Below are 21992 nucleotides of genomic sequence, written 5' to 3' on the forward strand. Positions count from 1 at the left end.
TGGTGAAGGAACCATGGGTGAAAGTGAGGTAGAAAACCTAGTTAGGTGGAAGAAGGCAGCATACATGAGGTTTAGGAAGCAAGGATTAGATGGGTCTATTGAGGGATATAGGGTAGCAAGAAAGGAGCTTAAGAAGGGGGCATGAGAAGGCCTTGGTGAGTAGGGTAAAGGAAAACCCCAAGGCATTCTTCAATCATGTGAAGAACAAAAGGATGACAGGAGTGAAGGTAGGACTGATTAGAGATAAAGGTGGGAAGATGTGCCTGGAGGCTGTGGATGTGAGCGAGGTCCTCAATGAATACTTCTCTTCGGTATTTACCAATGAGAGGGAACTTGATGATGGTGAGGACAATATGAGTGAGGTAGATGTTCTGGGGCATGTTGATATTAAAGGAGAGAAGATGTTGGAGTTGTTAAAATACATTAAGATGGATAAGTCCTCGGGGCCTGACAGAATATTCCCCAGGCTGCTCCATGAGGCGAGGGAAGAGATTCCTGAGACTCTGGCTAGGATCTTTATGTCCTCGTTGTCCACGGGAATGGTACCGGAGGATTGGAGGGAGGCGAATGTTGTCCCCTTGTTCAAAAAAGGTAGTAGGAATAGTCCAGGTAATTATAGACCAGTGAGCCTTACGTCTGTGGTGGGAAAGCTGTTGGAAAAGATTCTTAGAGATAGGATCTGTGGGCATTTAGAGAATCATGGTCTGATCAGGGGACAGGCAGAGTGGCTTTGTGAAGGGCAGATCGTGTCTAACAAGCCTGATAGAGTTCTTTGAGGAGGTGACCAGGCATATAGATGAGGGTAGTGCAGTGGATGTGATCTATATGAATTTTAGTAAGGCATTTGACAAGGTTCCACACGGTAGGCTTATTCAGAAAGTCAGAAGGCATGGGAACCAGGGAAGTTTGGCCAGGTGGATTCAGAATTGGCTTGCCTGCAGAAAGCAGAGGGTCGTGGTGGAGGGAGTACATTCGGATGGGAGGGTTGTGACTAGTGGTGTCCCACAAGGATCGATTCTGGGACCACTGCTTTTCGTGATTTTTATTAACGACCTGGATGTGAGGATAGAAGGGTGGGTTGGCAAGTTTGCAGATGACACAAAGATTGGTGGTGTTGTGGATAGTGTAGAGGATTGTTGAAGATTGCAGAGAGACATTGATAGGATGCAGAAGTGGGCTGAGAGGTGGCAGATGGAGTTCAACCCGGAGAAGTGTGAGGTGGTACACTTTGGAAGGACAAACTCCAAGGCAGAGTACAAAGTAAATGGCAGGATACTTGGTAGTGTGGAGGAGCAGAGGGATCTGGGGGTACATGTCCACAGATCCCTGATAGTTGTCTCACAGGTAGATAGGGTAGTTAAGAAAGCTTATGGGGTTTTAGCTTTCATAAGTCGAGGGATAGAGCTTAAGAGTCATGAGGTAATGATGCAGCTCTATAAAACTCTGGTTAGGCCACACTTGGAGTACTGTGTCCAGTTCTGGCCGCCTCACTATAGGAAGGATGTGGAAGCATTGGAAAGGGTACAGAGGAGATTTAGCAGGATGTTGCCTGGTTTGGAGAGTATGCATTATGATCAGAGATTAAGGGAGCTAGGGCTTTACTCTTTGGAGAGAAGGAGGTTGAGAGGAGACGTGATAGAGGTATACAAGATATTAAGAGGAATAGATAGAGTGAACAGCCAGCGCCCCTTCCCCAGGGCACCACTGCTCAATACAAGAGGACATGGCTTTAAGGTAAGGGGTGGGAAGTTCAAGGGGGATATTAGAGGAAGGTTTTTTACTCAGAAAGTGGTTGGTGCGTGGAATGCACTGCCTGAGTCAGTGTTGGAGGCAGATACACTCGTGAAATTTAAGAGACTACTAGACAGGTATATGGAGGAATTTCAGATGGGGGGTTATATGGGAGGCAGGCTTTAAGGGTCGGCACAACATTGTGGGCCGAAGGGCCTATACTGTGCTGTGCTATTCTATGTTCTATAAGAACAACAATGGAGCAGCAGTATTAAACTTTTTACTGAGTCACGTTAGTAACGGTACACACAGTGCAACTCATAGTGCGGGAGCTATGAACTGGGCCCTCCGAAAACCTTTCCAAAGTATCCTTCACTAGTCCTATTACATATTTGCGGAGCAAGAACGAAAATGGGGCAGTAGGTTGAAACGCTTTTATTGAGTCGTGTTAAAGTGCACACCCTGGGCGACTTGCAGTGTGAGAACTGTGAACCAGGCTTGGTGAGACAGAAGTACATGCGCACTCAAAAGCCCACGCCCAAAAGAGAGTGTCTCCCGTGCACGGGAGGCCCAGTCGATCCACTGTGAGATCAATTGGCTGCATGTGCACTTGCCACATTTTTATAATTGATTCAATACGCTTCATCACTCCTCCCTAGAGATGGGAGCCTCAGAGGAAGGGAACATGTGAGATAAACGGAAAGTTATTAAATGTCTGTCCTGCTCAGTGCTGGTCAATTGTTTGCAGGTGCTCTTGCCACCATCTCGCAGTGAATTCGATACAGTTCAGGCTCATCTGTAAATAGTGCGAAGTGATACACGCAGTCACTTAATAGATAGAATACCTCTGAGATACATCGCTGCAGTGGACAGCTTTGATGGGATACCTGGTCTACTCTTGTCTCTTAGTTCCCTCTTTTCACAGAATGGAATGAGTCCTTTTGTGCTTCTCTTATACTGGAAGTCATTTCACTCCCGTGTCATGTCTTGTCTACTCAGGGGCCACAGGCATCGAGGACCGCTTGCAGGAGGGCGTTCCGGAAACGATAGCGAATCTGCGAAAAGCTGCCTTGCAAATATGGGTGCTGACTGGAGACAAACAGGAAACTGCGATCAATATTGCGTACTCTTGCAAACTCCTTGGTCAAGATGAAGAGCTCCTCACCATGAATGCTGAATCTCAGGTGAGCGTGCAAAATTTCCACTTCCGACCCATTGTTACTTTTACTAAAATAGAATTATAGAAGGTCAGGTTAGATTAGGTTCACTTTATTTGTCTTGTGTAGGTCAAAACATGCAGTGAAGTCTGTCACTTGCGTCAAATCAAATCAGCTAGGATTGTGCTGGGGCAGCCAACAGGTGTTGCCAGGTTTCTGGCACCAGCAACTGCATGCCCACAACTTACTAACCCTAACCCATACGTCCTTGGAATGTGAGAGAAAACCAGAGCCCCCAGAGGAACCCCGTGCGGTTTCTGGGAGAACGTACAAACTCCATAGAGACAGCTGCCGGAATCGAACCTCAGGCAGCGACCGCTGCCGCTGTAAAGTGTTCGTGCTAACCACTACGGAACCTTGCTGCAATTAGGCCATTCAGCCCATCATCCCCGGTGTTGCTCCTACCAGCTGCAGCTCCAACACTTATGCCTTGCAAATTTGGGAATTTCTGCCCACTACGTATTTATTTAAATTCATTTTGAAGGGAATAACGAAGCCTACCTTCATAACACAGTTCTAACCACGATTCTAACCACGCACTGCAGGAAATGTTTTCCTTATATTGCTCTTATTCATTTCATGTTTATTTGATACTGCAACCTTGAGTCTTCCTCCAAAGTGCCTTCCACTGTCCATTCTATCCAGAATCCTTAGCATTTTACATTAGTTCTTATCACTCCTGACATTGCCCTTTCCTTTTCTTTTTGATATCCTAACTGGTGGGCAGCACGGTAGCATAGCAGTAAACCTAATGCTATATAGCACCAACAATTGGAAGGTTAGGTGTTCAGTTCCCACAGGAACTTGTATCTTCTCCCCCTGACTACAAGGGGTTTCCTGACAAGTCACTCGTCTGAGTGCCACTGGTACCATGTAACCCAGTACTACCTGTCGCATGGTCGGGTGGTCGGCGACTAAACCGGCTCCCCCACCAGGCTTGCCTGGTGAGGAGGGTGGCTAGACACCCTGCAGGACAAAAAACAAACCTGTCAAAGGGCGGATGAACCCTCTCGCAGGGTCAACGGCCATCTAGCAAACACGTGCCGTGAAGCGCGGAAAGGGCATCCCTCGCATCGAAGCTTGGTCTGGCCATTCCCTGCAACAGAACTTCCCCCAGCCGTCTTGGACCCCACCATGCCGCCGGATCCGGGAGGGGATGTCGAGAGGGTGGGTCTGGACCTGTGCAACCTCCTACTCACCTAAAATCCACTCATGCACACGCTGTTCCTTTCTGAGGAGTGGGGTATTACGCACATATCAAACCCCACTAACTGACTGGAAGGAACCATCATCATCCTACGGGATGGATAGCCAGAGAGAGAGAGAGACAGGTGTTTCCTCCCACATTCCAAAAGATAGGGTTAGTAAGTTGTAGACAAGCTGTGTTGGCGCCAGAAGTATGGCGACACTGCGAGCTGCCCTCGGCACTTCCTCAGATTGTGTTGGTCGTTAATGCAAAATGATGTATTCCACCGTATGCTTTGATGTTTTAATGTAGATGTGACAAATAAAGCTAATGTAATTGCCCCCTCTGCACATCCCCACCTTCAATCTCCAACTTATTTATTCTCCCGTTTGATTCTAACCTCAGGTTCCCACCTGACAGTATGACCATATTTATCTCTCGATTGAAAACTAGTACTTGAAAATAAAACAATATTCCTCAAACAAAAGTGACTGAAAATGTGTCGCTGGTCAGGTTTGATTTTCTTGTCTACATAGTTTAGCACCTTAAGGTTTCTATTTCAGTATCTCTTTTAAGAGCAATAATAGCATTTTCACGACAAGTAGGAAAAATATATTCACATTGAGCCAGCTGTGAAGGTAGAATTAAAACCAGTAAATTTTAGAACTATGCAGCAAGTCAAACAGCATGAATGCAGAAAGAAGCAGATTGAGAGTATCCTTCTGTATTAATTTACCTTTCCAGCTTTTGTGTAAATCGAAAACCGGGCAGATTATTCGTGATGCACTTAACATAACTTTCAGTTTTAAAATTCATGGGAGAGCCAGTATTGCAAGTGAAGAATCGAATGGTTTCACTTAGCCCAAAAGCTAACTCACACTGAGGCAGTTTGCAAATGCAGATGAAGCAAGAATAATTGGGGAGCATCTGTTAGTTTGAGCAGATGTCAGCTGTGTGTGCTGTTGCATGGCAGCTCTTTCAAAGCACTGCGCTGCTGAACTTAACAGTGTGCAGATAAATCCACTGAGTGTTATTCCAAGGAGCTGATGCTAATCCATAAACTCCCACAAAGGCACAGTGGAATGCTTTAACCAGTTTTAATTTTTTCACCTTTGGCATATACATCAGAACATTTAGCGAATAACTATTAGATACAAGACAAGATTTATGAACATGTGGCCAAGACTAGAGGGCCTGAGTTACCAGGAGAGATTGGCCAGGCTAAGTCTCTATTCCCTGGAACATGGGGGAAATTGGGGTGATCTTCCAGAAATATTTAAAATTTTGGGAGGCATATATCAAGCAGACAAAAAAAAAACACCTTTTCCTCAGAGTAGGGAAGTCCAAAACTAGCAGGTGTAGGCTTAGGGTGAGAGGGAAAGATTTAAATGGGACCTGAGGGGCAACCTGTTCACGAAAAGGTTGGTGAGTATACGGAATGAGCTGCCAGAGAAAGTGGTTGAGGCAGATAGAATAGTATCAGTTAAGAAGCACTTGGAGAGGTTGATGGATGGGGCATGGCTTAGTGGTATGTGGGCCGAATACAAGAAATTGGACTAGCATGGTGGGCACTATGGTTGACCTGGACTCCTCAGGCTGAAGGGCCTGTATCCATGCTGTGTTGCTCTATTATTATACAAAGGAACAGAAACGAAGGAGAGAGAATTGGCTGTTGTTTGCCTCAAGACTGCAATAGTGTCGAGAGCTAATTATCTTCTTTCTGAAGACGGTGAAATAGATCAACTTGGGTATGGAAAAGTACTTTTTGATGGAATTTTGGCACTGCTGGGTATTGCAGAATTTTTAACACATCCCCGATTGTCCTTGATAAATACAAAAGATGCTGCAAACCTTGAGCAACACATGCAAAATGCTGGAGAAACTCAGCAGGTCAGGTAGCATTTATAGAGTGAAATGCTTCGAGCTGATCAATGAGTCAACGTTTCGAGCCGAAACCCTTCTTCGGGACTGGAAAGGAAGGGGTGGGGGAAGGTGTAAAAGCTGGTAGGTGATAGGTAAAGCCAGGTGAGAGGGAAGGGGGGAATGAAGTAAGAAACTGCGAGGGGATAGGTGAAAGAATTAAAGGGCTGAGGAAGAAAGAATCTGATAGGAGAGGAGAATGGACCATGGAAGAAGAGAAGGAGGAGGGGCTCCGGGGGAGGTGATGAACAGATGAAGGGAAGAGAAAGGGTAAGAGAGTAGCCAGAATGGGGAAATGGTAAAAGAAGAAGGAGAGGGGGAGAAGATACCAGATGTTACTGGAATTTCCCTTGACCTGAATTGCTAGGACATCAGGATAGTAAATTCCTGTACGGTATTTGTGAACCATGAACACAAGAGATTCTGCAGATGTTGGAAATCCAGAGTAACACATCAGCTCAGGCAGTATCTGTGGAAAGGAATAAACCCCCAGTCGATGTTTCGGGCAGAGACCCTTCATCAGGACTGGAAAGAAAGGGGGAAGAAGTCAGGATAAGGTGGGGGGTAGAGGAAGGAGTACATTGTGGCAGGTGATAGGTGAAACTGGATGAGGGAGAAGTCAGGTGGGTGGGGAGGGGGGATGAAGTAAGAAACTGGGGGGGGATATGTAGAAGAGGTAAAGGACTGAAGGAGAAGGAATCCGATAAGAAAGCAGGGTGGACCATGAAAGAAAGGGAACGAGGAAGGGCACTAGGGGAGGTAACGGGCAGGTGAGGAGAAGACAAAGGGTAAGAGGGTAACCGGAATGGGGAATGGAAAAAGAAAGAAGGGAGAAGAGGAGAAAATACCAGTTGTTACCGGAATTGCTAGGCCATCGGTTTAACTTTAGGATTGTATGTGCACCAGAGGAGGCAAGGAGAGCATGCACCTGGGCAGTGTTGGTGACTCATAAACACAAAAGATCCTGCAGATGCTGGAAATCCAAAGGAACACACACAAAATGCTGGAGGAACTCAGCAAGTCAAGCAGTATCTATGGAAATGGATAAACAGCCAACGTTTCGGGCCAAGACCCTTCATCCAAACCCTGTGAACAGTCCAGTTCATTCTGATACCAGTTTTCTGATCTCTATTTATAAATCCTACACCCAATGTTCCAGCAGAGAAATTACTTCGGTCCCATTCCCACTCCTTATGCCCTTCCCCCGCCGCAAATTATTCTCTCTCGTGCCCAAAAACTCCCTGTTGATTCTCTTGCCTGCATACTGAAAGCCACCATTTTACTTTACAGCCCTTCTTAGGGATAGGGGGGGAAACTGAAGCACCAGGCAAGAATATGAGGGGGAACTCTGCAGTCAGCACCCAGGGTCAGGATCAAACCGAGGTCCCTAGTGCTTACTGCTGTACCACTGAGTCTCCATTCTCCTGCTCTACCCTGCAAATATCTATTGACACCAGGACATATGCTACCTGATTGAACCAAGGTGTCACAATGGTGGGGGCATAGGGAGCAAGGGTGGACCCAAATGCAAGACTCATCTTGTGAGGTTAATTAAAATTAGTTTATTGTTCGATATCAGGAGAGCTAGGCAGGAGCAGGAGTAGCGAACTGGACAAGGACTGAGGACTGTGACTAGGCTGGGACCAAGGGTCTGAGCTACGACTCGGAATCAGCTCCCAGAACTAGAGGAGACATGAAGAGGCTAGGGTATGGACTCCGAGCCCGCGACTGGGCAAGGACCCAGTGCCTGGGTCTTGCCTCAGGCTCGGACCCCAGAACCAGGCATGGACATGACATGGGCTAGGGAGAGGAAGAACATGGAAAAACAGAGCCTTGGTCTCGGTAGAGCAGGTACATGGAACTATAGACACATAAACAGAACACAGAGTCAGGACCCCTCCTTGGGTACAGGACATAGGGCCGGGACTCACACACAGAACAGAGAGCTGGGACCCCTCCTTGGGTACAGGACATAGGGCTGGGACTCATGACCCCCCGCGGGGCAACGGCAAGACAGCCTGACTTACCCCACGGAGGCGAGGACAGGACAAGACATGACTCCCCGCAGGGCAACGGTAAGACGGCCAGACTTACCCCCACGGAGGCAAGGACCAGACAAGAGAAGACATGACTCCCCGCAGGGCAATGGTAAGACGGCCTGACTTAACCCACGGAGGCGAGGACAAGACAAGACAAGACAAGACCAACACGAATGAACACCAGCCAGTACCTATCTAGCTCCAGCGATGGAACTAGACCGAAGTGCAGGCAGGGGCTGCAGACGAGGGCTAGAGGTAGAGGGGAAGAGAAGGGATTCAGACAAGGGGGTAGGACAGGAATCACAGTCCTCCAGGGCCAGGACTTGACTCAGAACTGGGAAGCCGCCAGGGCCAGGACGCGACTTGGTGCTTGAATGCCGCCAGGGCCAGGACTTGACTTGGAGCCTCCGGGTCATGGCGAGCTCTCGACTCGGCCTGGGAACAGTAGACAGCGGTTCTTGATTCCCTCCGGTGGGTTAACTGACAGACCCACCTCGGTGAGGAAACTTTACAGGCTCGCTTTGGCGAGGTAACTGGACAGGGTTGCTCCAGTGAGGAAGGGCAAATTACCAGCACTCGCTTCGGCAAAGACTAGGCTTGCTCCGGCCAGATGACATCGGCACACCGTAACTTTGATGACTTTGCAGACGCTCCCGCGCTGAACGGCTGAAAGCCGGAGACTATAAGCTACCGGTTCAGCCGAGCGTTAATTGCCTCTAATCACCAAAATCGAGGGACACGGGAAAACAGAGAATCAACGGTCCGGATCATAACATAAACAGGGTAAATTTAAAGGCACCCCAATCCGGACCATGACACAAGGAGCAGCATATGCATTTTATGTAGTTCTATCCATTTCAGGATTCCTTCAATGTTCAAAGTAAATTTATTTTGGAAGTACAACTATGTCACCATGTACTACGTTGAGATTTTTTTTTGCAGGTATTCACAGTAGAATAAAAAATACAATAGAATCAATTAATAAAATACATATGCATCCATACATACAAACATAAATAATATTGAGAGCATGAGTTGTAGAATCCTTGAAAGTGAGTCCATAGGTTCTGCAAGGTCTCAACCTGAAAGATCGATTATCTCCACCTCCACAAACGCTGAACACTGCAGTTTGTTTTTTTTTGCTCCAGATTCCAGCGTCTGCAGTGCCTTCTGTCTCCTCTTATGGGCTCTTCTCTGCTGCCCAGTGTCTTTGAGTTTATGAGGATCTGTGATGAGACAGCAGCATCACTGGCTCTGGACTACCAGTGGCCTTGGATGTCCAAAGACATTTGTCTGTTGTTAGCTGTCTTATGAAACATCCTTCACCAAATGAGTGAAGGGATGACATGCTCCAATCATTTTCAGAGAACAAACAAACAAGGAAGGATATTTTGAAACCGCAGATGCAGATTTGTGACCTGCATGTTGGAAAATTCATTGGGAGTGTTTGTAGGTTTCAGGGTGGAGGAGAGGGGAACAGCTGGTTGACGGTGGTTTCTTTCAAAGTCGAACTTAAAGTAAATTTATTATCAAAGTACTACAGTACTGTGCAAAAGTCTTCGGCACATATATATAGATAGGGTGCCCAAGGCTTTTGCACAGTACTGCAGTAACTTTATGTGCTGCACTGTACTGCCGCCACAAAGAAAAAGCAAATTTCATAACATAAGTGAGTGATGATAAACCTGATTCTGATATGGGTCTCTATTGTGGACTGGGAGTGGGAAGGGGGCAGGGAGAGGGGAATCATGGTTGGGAAAAGGGGAATGGAGAGGGAAATGAGTGGGGAAGCACCAGGGAGACATCCTGTAATGAACCAAAACACCAATTGTTTGGAATCAGAAGAGCTTGCCCAGTGTGTCAGGGCTGGGTGAGTCTGCACCCACGCCAACCCCTGCCCCTGGCACTCCTTCTCTGCCATCTGTCCCACACCTCACCTGTGACACTCCACCCTCGCCATTCCCAACATCCTTTACTCCTGCTGGATTTACAAAGTACTCTCCGCTCCACATTAACAAATAGAGTACTGTGCAAATGACTTAAGCACCCTAGCTATATATATATATGTGCCTAAGATATTTGTACAGTACTGTTTATGTCAGCATTACTACCGTGAGATTCATTCTCTTGCAGGCATTTACAGGAAAATAAGGAACTACTATAGAATTTTTGTAAAACTATAAATAACAAAGACTGACAAACAACCAACGTACAAAGGAAGGCAAATCGTGCAAATTATTTAAAAAGCAAATAAATAATACTGAAAAAATGTGTTTTAGAATCCTTGTATAGTTGTGTAATCAGTTCAGCATTGAGGTGCACGACATTATCCACGCCGGTTCAGGAGCCTGATGGTTGCAGGGTAATACCTGCTTCTGAACCTGGTTGTGTGGGACATGAGGCTTCCACACTTCTTGCACAACACCAGCAGCAAGAAAAGAGCATGGTCTGAATGATGGGGCTCCTTGATAATGGATGCTGCTTTCTTACTGCAGCAGTCCTTGTAAATGTGCTCAAAGGGCTCTGCCTCTGATGCATTGGGCTGTGTCCACTATTTCTTCTAGACCCTCCAATCGTGGGCATTGGTGTTCCCATACCAGGCCATGATTCAGCCAGTCAGGATACTCTCCAATACGCATCTATGGAAGTTTGTCAAACCTTTAGGTGACATGCCAAATCAACCAAACTTCTGAGAAAGTCGAGGCACTGATGTCTCTGATGTAACCATCATATTTATCCTCTTGCAGACTCCAGCAAGGTTTTGGCTTTGAGTCTGTAGTAGGTGGATTGAGGTTTGTGACTGAGGCTTGGACTGTATTCAAAGTATTGATGAAAATGCATGGATACCCAAGAAGAATTAGTGAAGAATGTTTGAAAATAGTTGAGAGAAGCTCTGGGCCTGCTTCCATGCTGTGTATCTCTGCATTGGTCAGATTGCCTGGTTAGATGGTGGTGGAGTGGGGCTGTGTGATATTAGTTCTTCTGTTCTGTGCAGAGGTCTCCTTCCTGCTTTGTTGTCCATCCTTACAACAAGTTGACATCCGAGAATGCAGACTCAGCAGCTGTAGTTGCCTACAAAGCAGGTTTCCGGCACAGTCGTTGTACAAAAATTCCCATTATACATTTCTTTCGCAAGTTGGTCACATTGGTCACAGAGACCTGGTCCTCTTTCCTGAGCTTTTTGTTCTGAAAAAATATGTACCACAAGACTCAAGGGCAGCTTCACTCTCACTGTTATGGGACTCTTGAATGGACCTTTTGTACAATAAAGATGAACTCTTGCTGTCTTAGTTTACCTTGTCACTGTCCTTGAGCTCTATCTACCTGCACTGACTTTCTTTGTTTCTACAACACTATACTCAGCCTTAGTTTATTGTTTTCCCTTTCGTACTACTTCAATATACTTACAGATGAGGATGAGGTACAAGAATGATCAGCTTTTGATTTCTCCGCAAATGCAGATTGTGACTTCACATTTGGCGATGAACAAGTTAATGCCTTATGTCTAAAATATCATGATTTTCTAGATGAAAATACTGCAATAGTTAGACAGTTTAATGATTTCAAATTTTCCGTGCAAGAAGAAATTAAATCCAAACTGATTTCAAACTTTACTCAAATGGTGGCATTTGTATTTCAAAATGAACAGTTTTGCCACCTTGCACAGTTGATGGACATTGGAGGAACCTTTCTTGCGTCTAGTGCGGACTGTGAGCGAGGTTTTAGCCTAATGAATCAACTCAGAAACAAGCTGAGAAGCTGTTTAGGTGAATGTCATTTGGATATGTTAATGAGAATCAAAAGCTGTCAATTGGATGGAAGTTCTATTAGTCTAGATAGAGTTTACAAAGAATGGGTAAATGCCAAAGACAGGAGAGAGAAAAAAATAACTGAGTGACTAAAATATGTATGTTATTTTGTTGTTATTCTGTGCAGTTTTATGTCAAATATTTTGTAAACCTACATAAACTCTGCCATGTGTGCATTCAGTGCGCACATACTTTTGTCACTGGAAAAAAAGTTTGCACAACACAAGATTTTTGCGCACACTGACTACCAAAAATTAGAAGGAACATTGCTTATGGTGTGTTTAATATCAAGTTCAGCTCAGTTTATTGTCATTCAAATGTACACATGTATACCAGCAAACAAAACAACATTCCGCTGGACCAAGGTGTGCAAAACAGTACATATTGCTCACTTATAAAGTGATATTACCACAAGTAAGTTAACAAGTAATAAGGTGCACTTATGTTACAAATTAAAATGTAAACAATATAATGCTACTAGCACTTCATAGGTGATGAGACTTGGCTGGTGGCAGGGAGTTCAGTCTCACAGCCTGGGGGAAGAAGCTGTGTCCCATCCTAACAGCTCTTGTCCTAATGCTACAGAACTCCTGTCAGATGGTAGGGAGTCGAAGAGGTTGTTGGACGGATGGGAGGCATCATTGACTATTCTAAGGACTCTGCATACACAGCGCTCCTGATAAATATCTCTGATGGGTGGAAGATGATCCACTGAGTGTTCCTCACAATCCTTTGCAGACTTGTAGTCAGATGCCTTGCAATTCCGGTACCAGATGGTGCTCCTGTAGCAATTAGTCAGAATGGTGGGTAAGGTGGAACAGCCTCACTCATCTCAATCTCCTCAGTAGATGGAGGCATTACTATGCTTTTTTGAGCAAAGAGGTGCTGTTGACGGACCAGATGAGATCATCCATTATGTACACTCCCAGCAGCTTGGTGCTCGTAACTCTCTCCATGGAGGAGCTGTAGATATGCAGTGAGGAGTGGTCAGCCTGCACCTTCTTAAAGTCCTAAAATTTGGATAGTATTCCAAACATTGCTTTTTACTGACTATTATCATGTAAGACAATAATAAGTCAATTACCATTTTCCAGTGGGATTTTTTTTTACAGTTTGGTCACTTTCTTGACAAGTCAGGTGGGAAAGGAAACCAATTTAATCCTGGTTTCTTTCTGTATCGGGGTTAGAGTTATGAAGAAAGTCTGTATGGAATCTCAATAGTAGAACTAACTGAAATAATCCTGAATTTACTGCTGAAACTAACCAGAGGTACGGAGTGAATACATCAGGGTTGTGACCGGTGTGCAAATCATAAACACAAGAGATTCTGCAAATCCAAAGTAACACACACAGAATGCTGGAGGAACTCAAGTCAGGCAGAATTTATGGAGGGGAATAAAGAATTGAAATTTCGGGCCAAGGCCCTTCATGACCAGGAAGGAAAGGAGAAGTCGCCAGAGTAAGAAGGTGGGGGGAGGGGAGGGAGTACAAGCTGGGACGTGATAGGTGTTGCCAGGTGAGTGGGTGTGGGAGGTGGGATGAACTGAGAAGCTGGAACGTGATAGGTGGAAAATGTATAGGGCTGAAAAGGAGGGAATCTGCTAGGAGAGGAGAGTGGACTGTGTTACCTGCTTGTTTCTTATGTTAAACTCCATTGTCAACAGGAGGGCTGTGCGGCTTTGCTGGAGCAGTGCTTAAACTACGTGGAATCAAAGAGTCCGCAGAACAATCGCTCGCGTGTTATTGCAAATGGTTTGGTTGAGCCTGTGCCTTCAAATGGAACGTCGTCAAGCTCGGCTGCACTGCGACATAACTTCAGCATGGTCATCGATGGGAGGACTCTGACCTTCGCATTGGAGAAAACACTGGAGGACAGGTTCCTCGCATTAGCCCAAAGATGCAACAACGTACTGTGTTGCCGCTCCACTCCTTTGCAGAAAAGTATGGTCGTCAAACTGGTGCGGGACAAACTAAAAGTAATGACCTTAGCAATAGGTGAGGACGTTTAGCTTTTTGCCTGCAGACTCACTATTTCATTGAGGTCACAGAACAGCTTTTGCTGACGGCTGTGTGTTATTTCAGATGCTCTTGGATCGAATTATGGATTTTTGTTTATTAGGTAAATCAGGGCATCTATTGATGCAGCAAAGTCACACAAAATAAAAATTTAGTCATGATCGTATTGAATGGTGGAGCAGGTTCAATGAGTCAAATCACCCATTCCAGCTTCTCATTCTTCTCGTTTATGTATTAAAACAATCACAGAATAAGCTTCTGTTGTACTATTTCCATATGTTTAATGTTAGTCCGATAACAAGGTCAAGTTCATGTGATAATGCTACTGGCTTGGAAGTTACTGATCCAACCCTTCGATTATTCTCACTCATCTATATCCGAAGTTTATTTACTCATGCATTCCTGTAATAGCTACATGTAGGGGGGCTCCATTAGTCTCAGGTTTGAGACTTTACAAGAAGTTAACTTGCCTCTGTAATTTAGTTGGAGTAATTAAATGATTTAACTCACAAGGACAGTCCTGAGCTGGACTAGGCCTGTTGTAGAATTCAATCTCAAGCAAGAGAAAATCTGCAGAGGTTGGAAATCCAAGCAACACACACAAAATGCTGAAGGAGCTCAGCAGGCCGAACAACATCTATGAAAATTATGTTGACATTTCAGGCTGAGACCCTTCATCAGGACCAGAGAAAAAAGATGAGGTCAGAGTAAGAAGGTGGGGGGAGGGGAGGAAGAAATGCAAGGTGGTAGGTGATAGGTGAAACCAGGAGGGAGAGAGGTAAAGAGCTGGGAAGTTGATTGGTGAAAGAGAAAAAGAGCTGGAGAAGGGGGAAGCTGATAGCAGAGGGTAGAAGGCCCTGGGCCCTGGGAGAAAGAGAAGGGGTAGAAGGAGTACCAGAGGAAGGTCATGGGCGATGAGAGTAAGGTGAGAGAGGGAAATAGGGATGGGGAATGGTGAAGGAGAAGAGCAATTACTGGAAGTTCGAGAAATCGATGTTCATGCCATCAGGTTGGAGGCTACCCAGACGGAGTATAAAGTGCTGCTCCTCCAACCTGAGTGTGGCCTCATCTTAGCAGTAGAGGAGGCCATGGACTGATATGTTGGAACGGAAATGGGAAGTGGAATAAAAACGGTGGCCGCTGGGAGATCCCACACTTTCTGTTTTCTGCAGGGATCTCTCCCGGCGTGACTCCCTCCTGGCACTTATCCTTGTGAGCAGAACACCTCCCTGCTCTACACCTCCTCACTCACAAACATTCAGTGCCCCAAACAGTCTTTCCAGGAGAGGTGACACTTCTCCTGTCTGTCTGTTGGGGTCATCTGCTATATCCAGTGCTTGCGGTGGGACCCAATGTAGATTGGGAGACCATTTCGCCGAGCACCTACACTCCATCTGCCAGAAAAAGCAGGATCTCCCAGTGACCACACATTTTAATTCCACATGGGTAGCATCCAACCTGATGGCATGAACATCAATTTCTCGAACTTCTAATTGCCCCTACCCCCATCCTTTCCTTCACCATTTCCCATTCCCATTTCCCTCTCTCACCTTATCACCTTACCTGACCATCACCTCCTCTGGTGGTCCTCCCCTTTCCCTTTCTTTCATGGCCTTCTGTCCTCTCCTATCAGATTCCCCCTTCTCCAGCTCTTTATCTCTTTCACCAATCAACTTCCCAGCTCTTTACTGCACCCCTCCTTCTCCCGGTTTCACCCATCACCTACTAACTTGTATTTCTTCCTTATGAACAGAATTACCGAATGTAATTACTCCAACTAAACATGGGGTTAAATGCTAACGTTCTGTAAGTCTCTATATAGTTTACCTTATCTCTGCAACCTCGGTGGGATCAGAGAAATCTGAATATTTGTATTACATCAAGAGCTCAACAAGCTGATGCTAGATCCATACAACTCACTTAGGTTGTCAGATGGTCAGTTTTTCATGTGGTGAAAGTCAGAATTGATACTCTGTTCATCTTCTGCTGCTCTGGATTGTCACTCAGCTCAACTTGAGTATTTTCTGAAGGAAGTTTATCAACTTGGAATGCTCACTCTGTTTCCACCTCCACAGACACTGTCTGACCAGCTGAGCATCTTCATTTATATTTCAGATATCAATAGTAGAAATTCTATTGCATTAATAGATTTGTAGAAAATCATAATGCCATAAGATATTGGAGCAGAAGTAGGCCATTCAGCCCATCGAGTCAGCTCTGCCATTCAATCATGAGCTTATCCAATTCTTGCAGTCATCCCCACTCCCCTGCTTTCACCCCATACCCTTTGATATCCTGGCTAATCAAGAACCCTATGTATCTCTGCCTTAAATACACCCAATGACTTGGCCTCCACAGCCGCTCGTGGCAACAAATTCCATAGATTTACCATCCTCTGACTAAAGTAATTTCTCCACATCTCAGTTCTAAAAGGACGTCCTTCAATCCTGAAGTTGTGCCCTCTTGTCCTAGAATCCCCTACCATGGGAAATAACTTTGCCATATCTAATCTATTCAGGCCTTTTAACATTCAGAATATTTTTATGAGATCCCCCCTCATTCTCCTGAACTCCAGTGAATACAGCCAAAAGCTGCCAGAAGTTCCTCATATGGTAACCCTTTCATTCCTGGAATAATTCTCGTGAATTTTCTCTGAACCCTCTCCAATGTCAGTATGTCCTTTCTAGTCCAAAACTGCACACAGTACTCCAAGTGTGGTCTCACGAGTGCCTTATACAGCCTCAACATCACATCTCCGCTCTTATATTCTACACCTCCAGAAATGAATGCCAACATTGCATTCAGCTTCTTCACAACCGACTCAACCTGGAGGTTAACCTTTAGGGTATCTTGCACAAGAACTCCCAAGTCTCTTTGCATCTCTGCATTTTGAATTCTCTCCCCATCTAAATAATAGTCTGCCTGTTTATTTCTTCCACCAAACTGCATGACCATACACTTTCCAACATTGTATTTCATTTGCCACTTCTTTGCCCATTTCCCTAAACTACCTAAGTCCCTCTGCAGGCTTTCTGTTTCCTCAACACTACCCGCTCCTCCACCTATCTTTGTATCATCAGCAAATCTAGCCACAAATCCATTAATACCGTAGTCCAAATCATTGACATACATGATTGACAAAATCAACAATGAATTGTGTCCATTCCTGGTTTTCACTTTATTATTCATTACCTGCAGGAGACGGGGCCAATGATGTGAGCATGATCCAGGTTGCTGATGTTGGAGTTGGAATCTCTGGCCAGGAAGGGATGCAGGTAAACATGCTCTCAAATCAATTCATGGCACTGTTTCTGTAAGTCTGCCTCCAAAGGAGCCAAACTGCCTAAACGGTTCTTGATGAAGTTGTGAAGGGTGGGTCATTATCATCTGGTCTTAATCTTGAATCTTACGGAAATTTTTTTCCTCTCTGCTGCTGAAGGCAATGATCTCAGTAGGGTCCTCTCTGGAGATGCTAGAAGCACTTCAATACTCTAATCAAGTAACAGCTTTCATTTATAAAGTGTCTTTAACACATTAAATGGTGCTTCACAGGAGTGTGTTTGGGACCATAAAAAGACACTTGAACAGCTGACCTAAAGTTTCATGTTAAAGTGTTGAGTTTGAAAGCAGTTGTTGACATTATTGGTTTACATTAATGCAGATAGCCAAAAGACCCTGTGTCCAGTTAAATCCATCTGAAGTATAGTCACAATTGTAAAATATAAAATAAGACAGATAATTTATGCACAGCAAGTTCCAGTAAATGTGGAGAGGAATATGTAGAGGGTTAAAAAGAGAATTTTAGTGTATTGGACCCACACAATTGAAGCTTGGGACACCACCCACCAACTTGGTGCTAGAACGTTGAAGGTCAGAAGGTTACCCAAGCACAGAGACATCTTGGGAAAATCTGACCCACATCTAGACAGTGACGCAGCTAGTAGAGCCACTTCCATGCAGCAGCAAAAGCTCAGAGTCAATGCTGACCTCAGGTGCTGGTTGTCTGGAGTTAGCACATTCTCCCTGTGACCATGTGGGCTCCCTCCAAGTGCTCTGGTTTCCTCCTGCATCCCAAATGTATGCTAGTTTATAGGCTACTGTATGTTGCCTCTTTGTGTACTGATGAGTGGTAGAATCTGGGGGAACTAATGCATTCCATTGTTGTGTTGTCATGTAGACATTGCGTACAGTTGTGATGAGACCGTGCACAGTGCAAAAATGGGTGTGAGTGATTGGCTTGGATGTTTGTATTGTGATCACAAGACCTTGCTGGACATCAGTAATGTAGAACACTGCAAATCTAGTTCACTGGTTCATTGGAAGGACCGACAGCAGGAAAGCTACGTTGCCTCTGTTGTGGTGAGGTCTAGGCCCTCACTGTGGGGTCACCTGTTGCAGTCGCCCAGCTGTGGAGACAGCGGAGTTGTGTGGGAGAGAACAGTGGCCTCTATGGGCGCGCTGGAGTCCGTACTGGTTTGGGGTCTGGCCCTTCCCATTATTGCTGCTCTCCAGTGTTTGCTCGGTGCTGCCTCTAATGTTCATTTGAAGCTGCCCTCCAGTGCTGCTCTCCAGTGTTCACTCAGTAGAGGAACTAGCTGGACCAGCATAACTTATCATCAATCTATAATCATGCCTCTCAGAGACTTGAGCTATATTCTTTTGATTTGTGACTGCATGTTTTCCTGAAATCATAACCATACGTGTTATTTGTGCTGCCTCCTATATGTTGTGTGCTCTGTGGTATTGGTAATACGATTTTCACTTTTGCTTCAGAGGAACACTGTTTCATTTGGCTATGTTTATGTATGGTTGAATGATCATTAAGCTTGAACTTGTACTTGAGAATATGGGGGAATAATATTAATATTGTTTGTTTGTTATGTGTCATGTCCTATAACATAGGCGATCTTGGTCTTTCCATGACCATGACTTTTCTTGGCAAATTTTTCTACAGAAGTGGTTTGCCATTGTCTTATTCTGGTCAAAGTCTTTACAAAGCAGATGACCCCAGTCATTATCAATGCTCTTCCGAGATAGTCTGCCTGGCGTCAGTGGTTCCATAACCAGGATTTATGCTATACACCAGCTGCTCGTACGGCCAACCACCACCTGCTCCCGTGGCTTCATGTGACCCTGATCAGGGCGAGGCAAGCGCTAAACCTTACCCAAGAGTGACCTACAGGCTAGCAGAGGGAAGAAGTGCCTTACACCTCCTCCGGTTGAGATGTATCTCCATCCTGCCACCCAAATATTAATATAGAATTATTGTGAATGAGTATTTGAAGATCAGCATAGACTCAGTGAGCCTGTCTTTGTTTGTTGTTTCTCAATGACTTATGCACTTCTTTGTACATTGGTCAAACTTGGGAATTTTCCTGGACATTTCAACCCACTCCCTATCTCCTAAAGGCCTTGCCCTTGATCGTGTTTCTTGCAATTCCTAAGGCCAGATACTGTAAATCAATAAGATATAGGAGTAGAATTAGGCCACTCTACCCATCGAGTCTTCTCTCCCATTCCATCATGGATGATTTAGTTTCCCTCTCAACCTCATTCTCCTGTCTTCTTCCCTTAACTTTTGACACCCTTAGTAATTAAGAACCTATTAAATTACACTTTAAGTATACCCAGTGAACTGGCCTCCATGGTTGTTTGTGGCAACGAATTCCACAGATTAATACCCTCTGGCTGAAGAAATTCCTCTTTGTCTATGTTTTAAAGGAATGTTCTTCTATTCTGAGGCACTGCCTCTAGTCCTAGACTTATCCACAATTGGAAACATCCTCTCCAAGTACACTGTACCTAGGTCTTTCAATATTTGTAGGTTTCAGTGAGATTCCATTTGTTCCTCAAAACCCTATTGAGTACAGGCCCAGAGCCATCAAACATTCCTCATGCATTAACCCTGGGATCATTTGTGTGAACCTCTTCTGGACCCTGTCCAGTACCAGCACATCCTTTCTTTGATAGGGGGCCCAAACTGCTCCAAATGTGGTCTCACATTGCCTTATAAAATCTCAGCATTACATCCTTGCTTTCATCTTCTAGTCTTCTCGAATTCAATGATATGCTTTTGTCTCGCTGAGTGATGCCACTCATGTCAATCAGTATAGTTAAAAATGTTTATTTTAATGAGGTGGAGACAGTTTGACTCTGTTTTCTCGAAGTAGCTGATGTTTATTAACCCATCGTTCAGGTCTACACTTGGAAAAGCTCTGGCCTGGTAAAATAATTGAAGTCCAATGCGTTCACCTCAGCAATCCCAGTGAATCTATCCACCGACAGTTTAATTAACATGTCAGAACTTAAATATGATTTCATTTGGTGGAGTAAGTCAGGCAACATGGCACGATATATCCTCAGTGGAAAGCGACGGTGTTAGTGCAGTAGACATCTTGTATGGGGCTGTTTTTCTTCTGCCTGGTTGCATGATGTATAGTCATGAATGTGTTATATTAATAAACTATATGAAAAAACCTGCCAATGTGATTTTTAAACGGGCCTGTATGGAACATTAGTGTTCATAGGGAATAGTGGTGTAATACACTGGACCAGTAACCAGAGACGTGAAGTAATGAGCGAGAGGTATGCGTTCTTACTCATACGTACTACCATACAGGATTATTTTGAGCTGATAGACTGCGTTGTATTCAAGACTCGTCAGAGGATCTGAATGAATACACCACGGCTGTCATGGACTTGATTAAAGCAATCGTAAATGAGTGTTTCCCCAGAAAATCGTTCCGTCTTTCCCAACCAGAAACTCTGGATGACCAATGAAGTTCGCAATCTGTTGAGGGTCAGACCAGTGGCTTTCAGGTCTGGTGGCCAAGGAAGATACACGAGGTCCAGGTACAATCTCCAGAAAGCCATCTCATGTGCAAAGTGGCAACTCCAGACCATACTTGAATCACTGAAGGATGCTCGGAAGCTAATGCAGGGCTTGAAAGCAATTATCTCTTACAAAGTGAAACTAAGGGTCATAGGTGACAACAATTTTTCACTCCCAGATGAACCCAATGCCTTCTATACTCGCTGTGATCGTCAAAACGTGGAGGAACCTTCACAAACTCCCACAGCCCCCAGTGACTAGCTGGAGTGTTCATTAATATCACTAATTTCTTGCTTTGGCAGTTTGAGATACCCACCTGCTTCAAACAGGCTTTATTATACCTGCCTCAATGACTACCGTCCAGTAGCACTTACATCCACTGTGATGAAGTGCTTTGAGAGGGTGGTGATGAAACATGTCAACTCCAGTGTAAGGAGTGACTTCAATCCACTACAATTTGCCTACTGTCACAACAGCTACACAGCAGATGCCATTTCATTGGCTCTTTACTCAACCCTGGAACATCTGGACAGTGGAGATGCATATAATCGGAAGCTCTTCATTGACTGCAGCTTGGCATTCAATACTGTCATCCCCTCAATACTAAATAGCAAAATCTTCTCCACAAACTCCATCAGCAGCACAAGGCTGTGTGCTTAGCCCCCTGTTCGACTTGCTTTGTACTTACGACTGTAAGACCAAATACAGCTCCAATGCCATATTCACATTTGCTGATGATTAAAGGCTCTTGGGGGGCCCGACCAAAGGTGTCCTTTTCTTTACTAAATGTGTTTTTTTTTGGCGTGTGCCTGTGTGCGTGCAAGTCTATGCATCTGCGTGTGTGTGCTTGCGCGTCTGTGTTTGCGTGTGCGTCTGCATGCGTGCATCCATGATTATGTCTTTTTCATGGCTTTTACAAGGCGCGGAGCGAGAGAGAGACTGTGTGGCGCGCCACTCCTCACACAAACATTTTCGCAGTATTTTTCCCTTTATTTTACGAGGTCGAGTTGCGATCTCAACACTCAACCCGGCACGGATGGAAAGCGTACTCGGGAGTGGACCCGACTGGTTTCGAACCTGGGAACCTCTGTTCCAGAGTCCAGCGCCGATGTCATTGCGCCACCAGCCGGCCCGTTAAATGTGTTTTTTTATGATTGTAAGTACTCTTGAAGCAGTGTGGACTCCTGGAACTAGCCGCTCGTTGTTTGGAGTAGCCTGCCAGGGTGTCATGGGAACCAGCTG

The 21992-nt window shown here is 45.1% G+C and overlaps 1 protein-coding gene across 2 annotated transcripts in view; it reads left to right on the forward strand.

Moving 5' to 3' along the window:
* atp10a (ATPase phospholipid transporting 10A) overlaps window positions 1-21992 on the forward strand; it is a 437297-nt gene that overhangs the window by 352346 nt on the left and 62959 nt on the right. For both annotated transcript variants that reach the window (XM_072262735.1, XM_072262733.1), the window contains 3 exons: window positions 2731-2915; window positions 13567-13897; window positions 17117-17193. In XM_072262735.1, the coding sequence (XP_072118836.1) occupies window positions 2731-2915; window positions 13567-13897; window positions 17117-17193 (593 nt within the window). The remainder of the gene's footprint in view (window positions 1-2730; window positions 2916-13566; window positions 13898-17116; window positions 17194-21992) is intronic.

The sequence above is a fragment of the Mobula birostris genome, chromosome 7 (assembly GCF_030028105.1).
Source record: "Mobula birostris isolate sMobBir1 chromosome 7, sMobBir1.hap1, whole genome shotgun sequence".
Classification (NCBI taxonomy): domain Eukaryota; kingdom Metazoa; phylum Chordata; class Chondrichthyes; order Myliobatiformes; family Myliobatidae; genus Mobula; species Mobula birostris.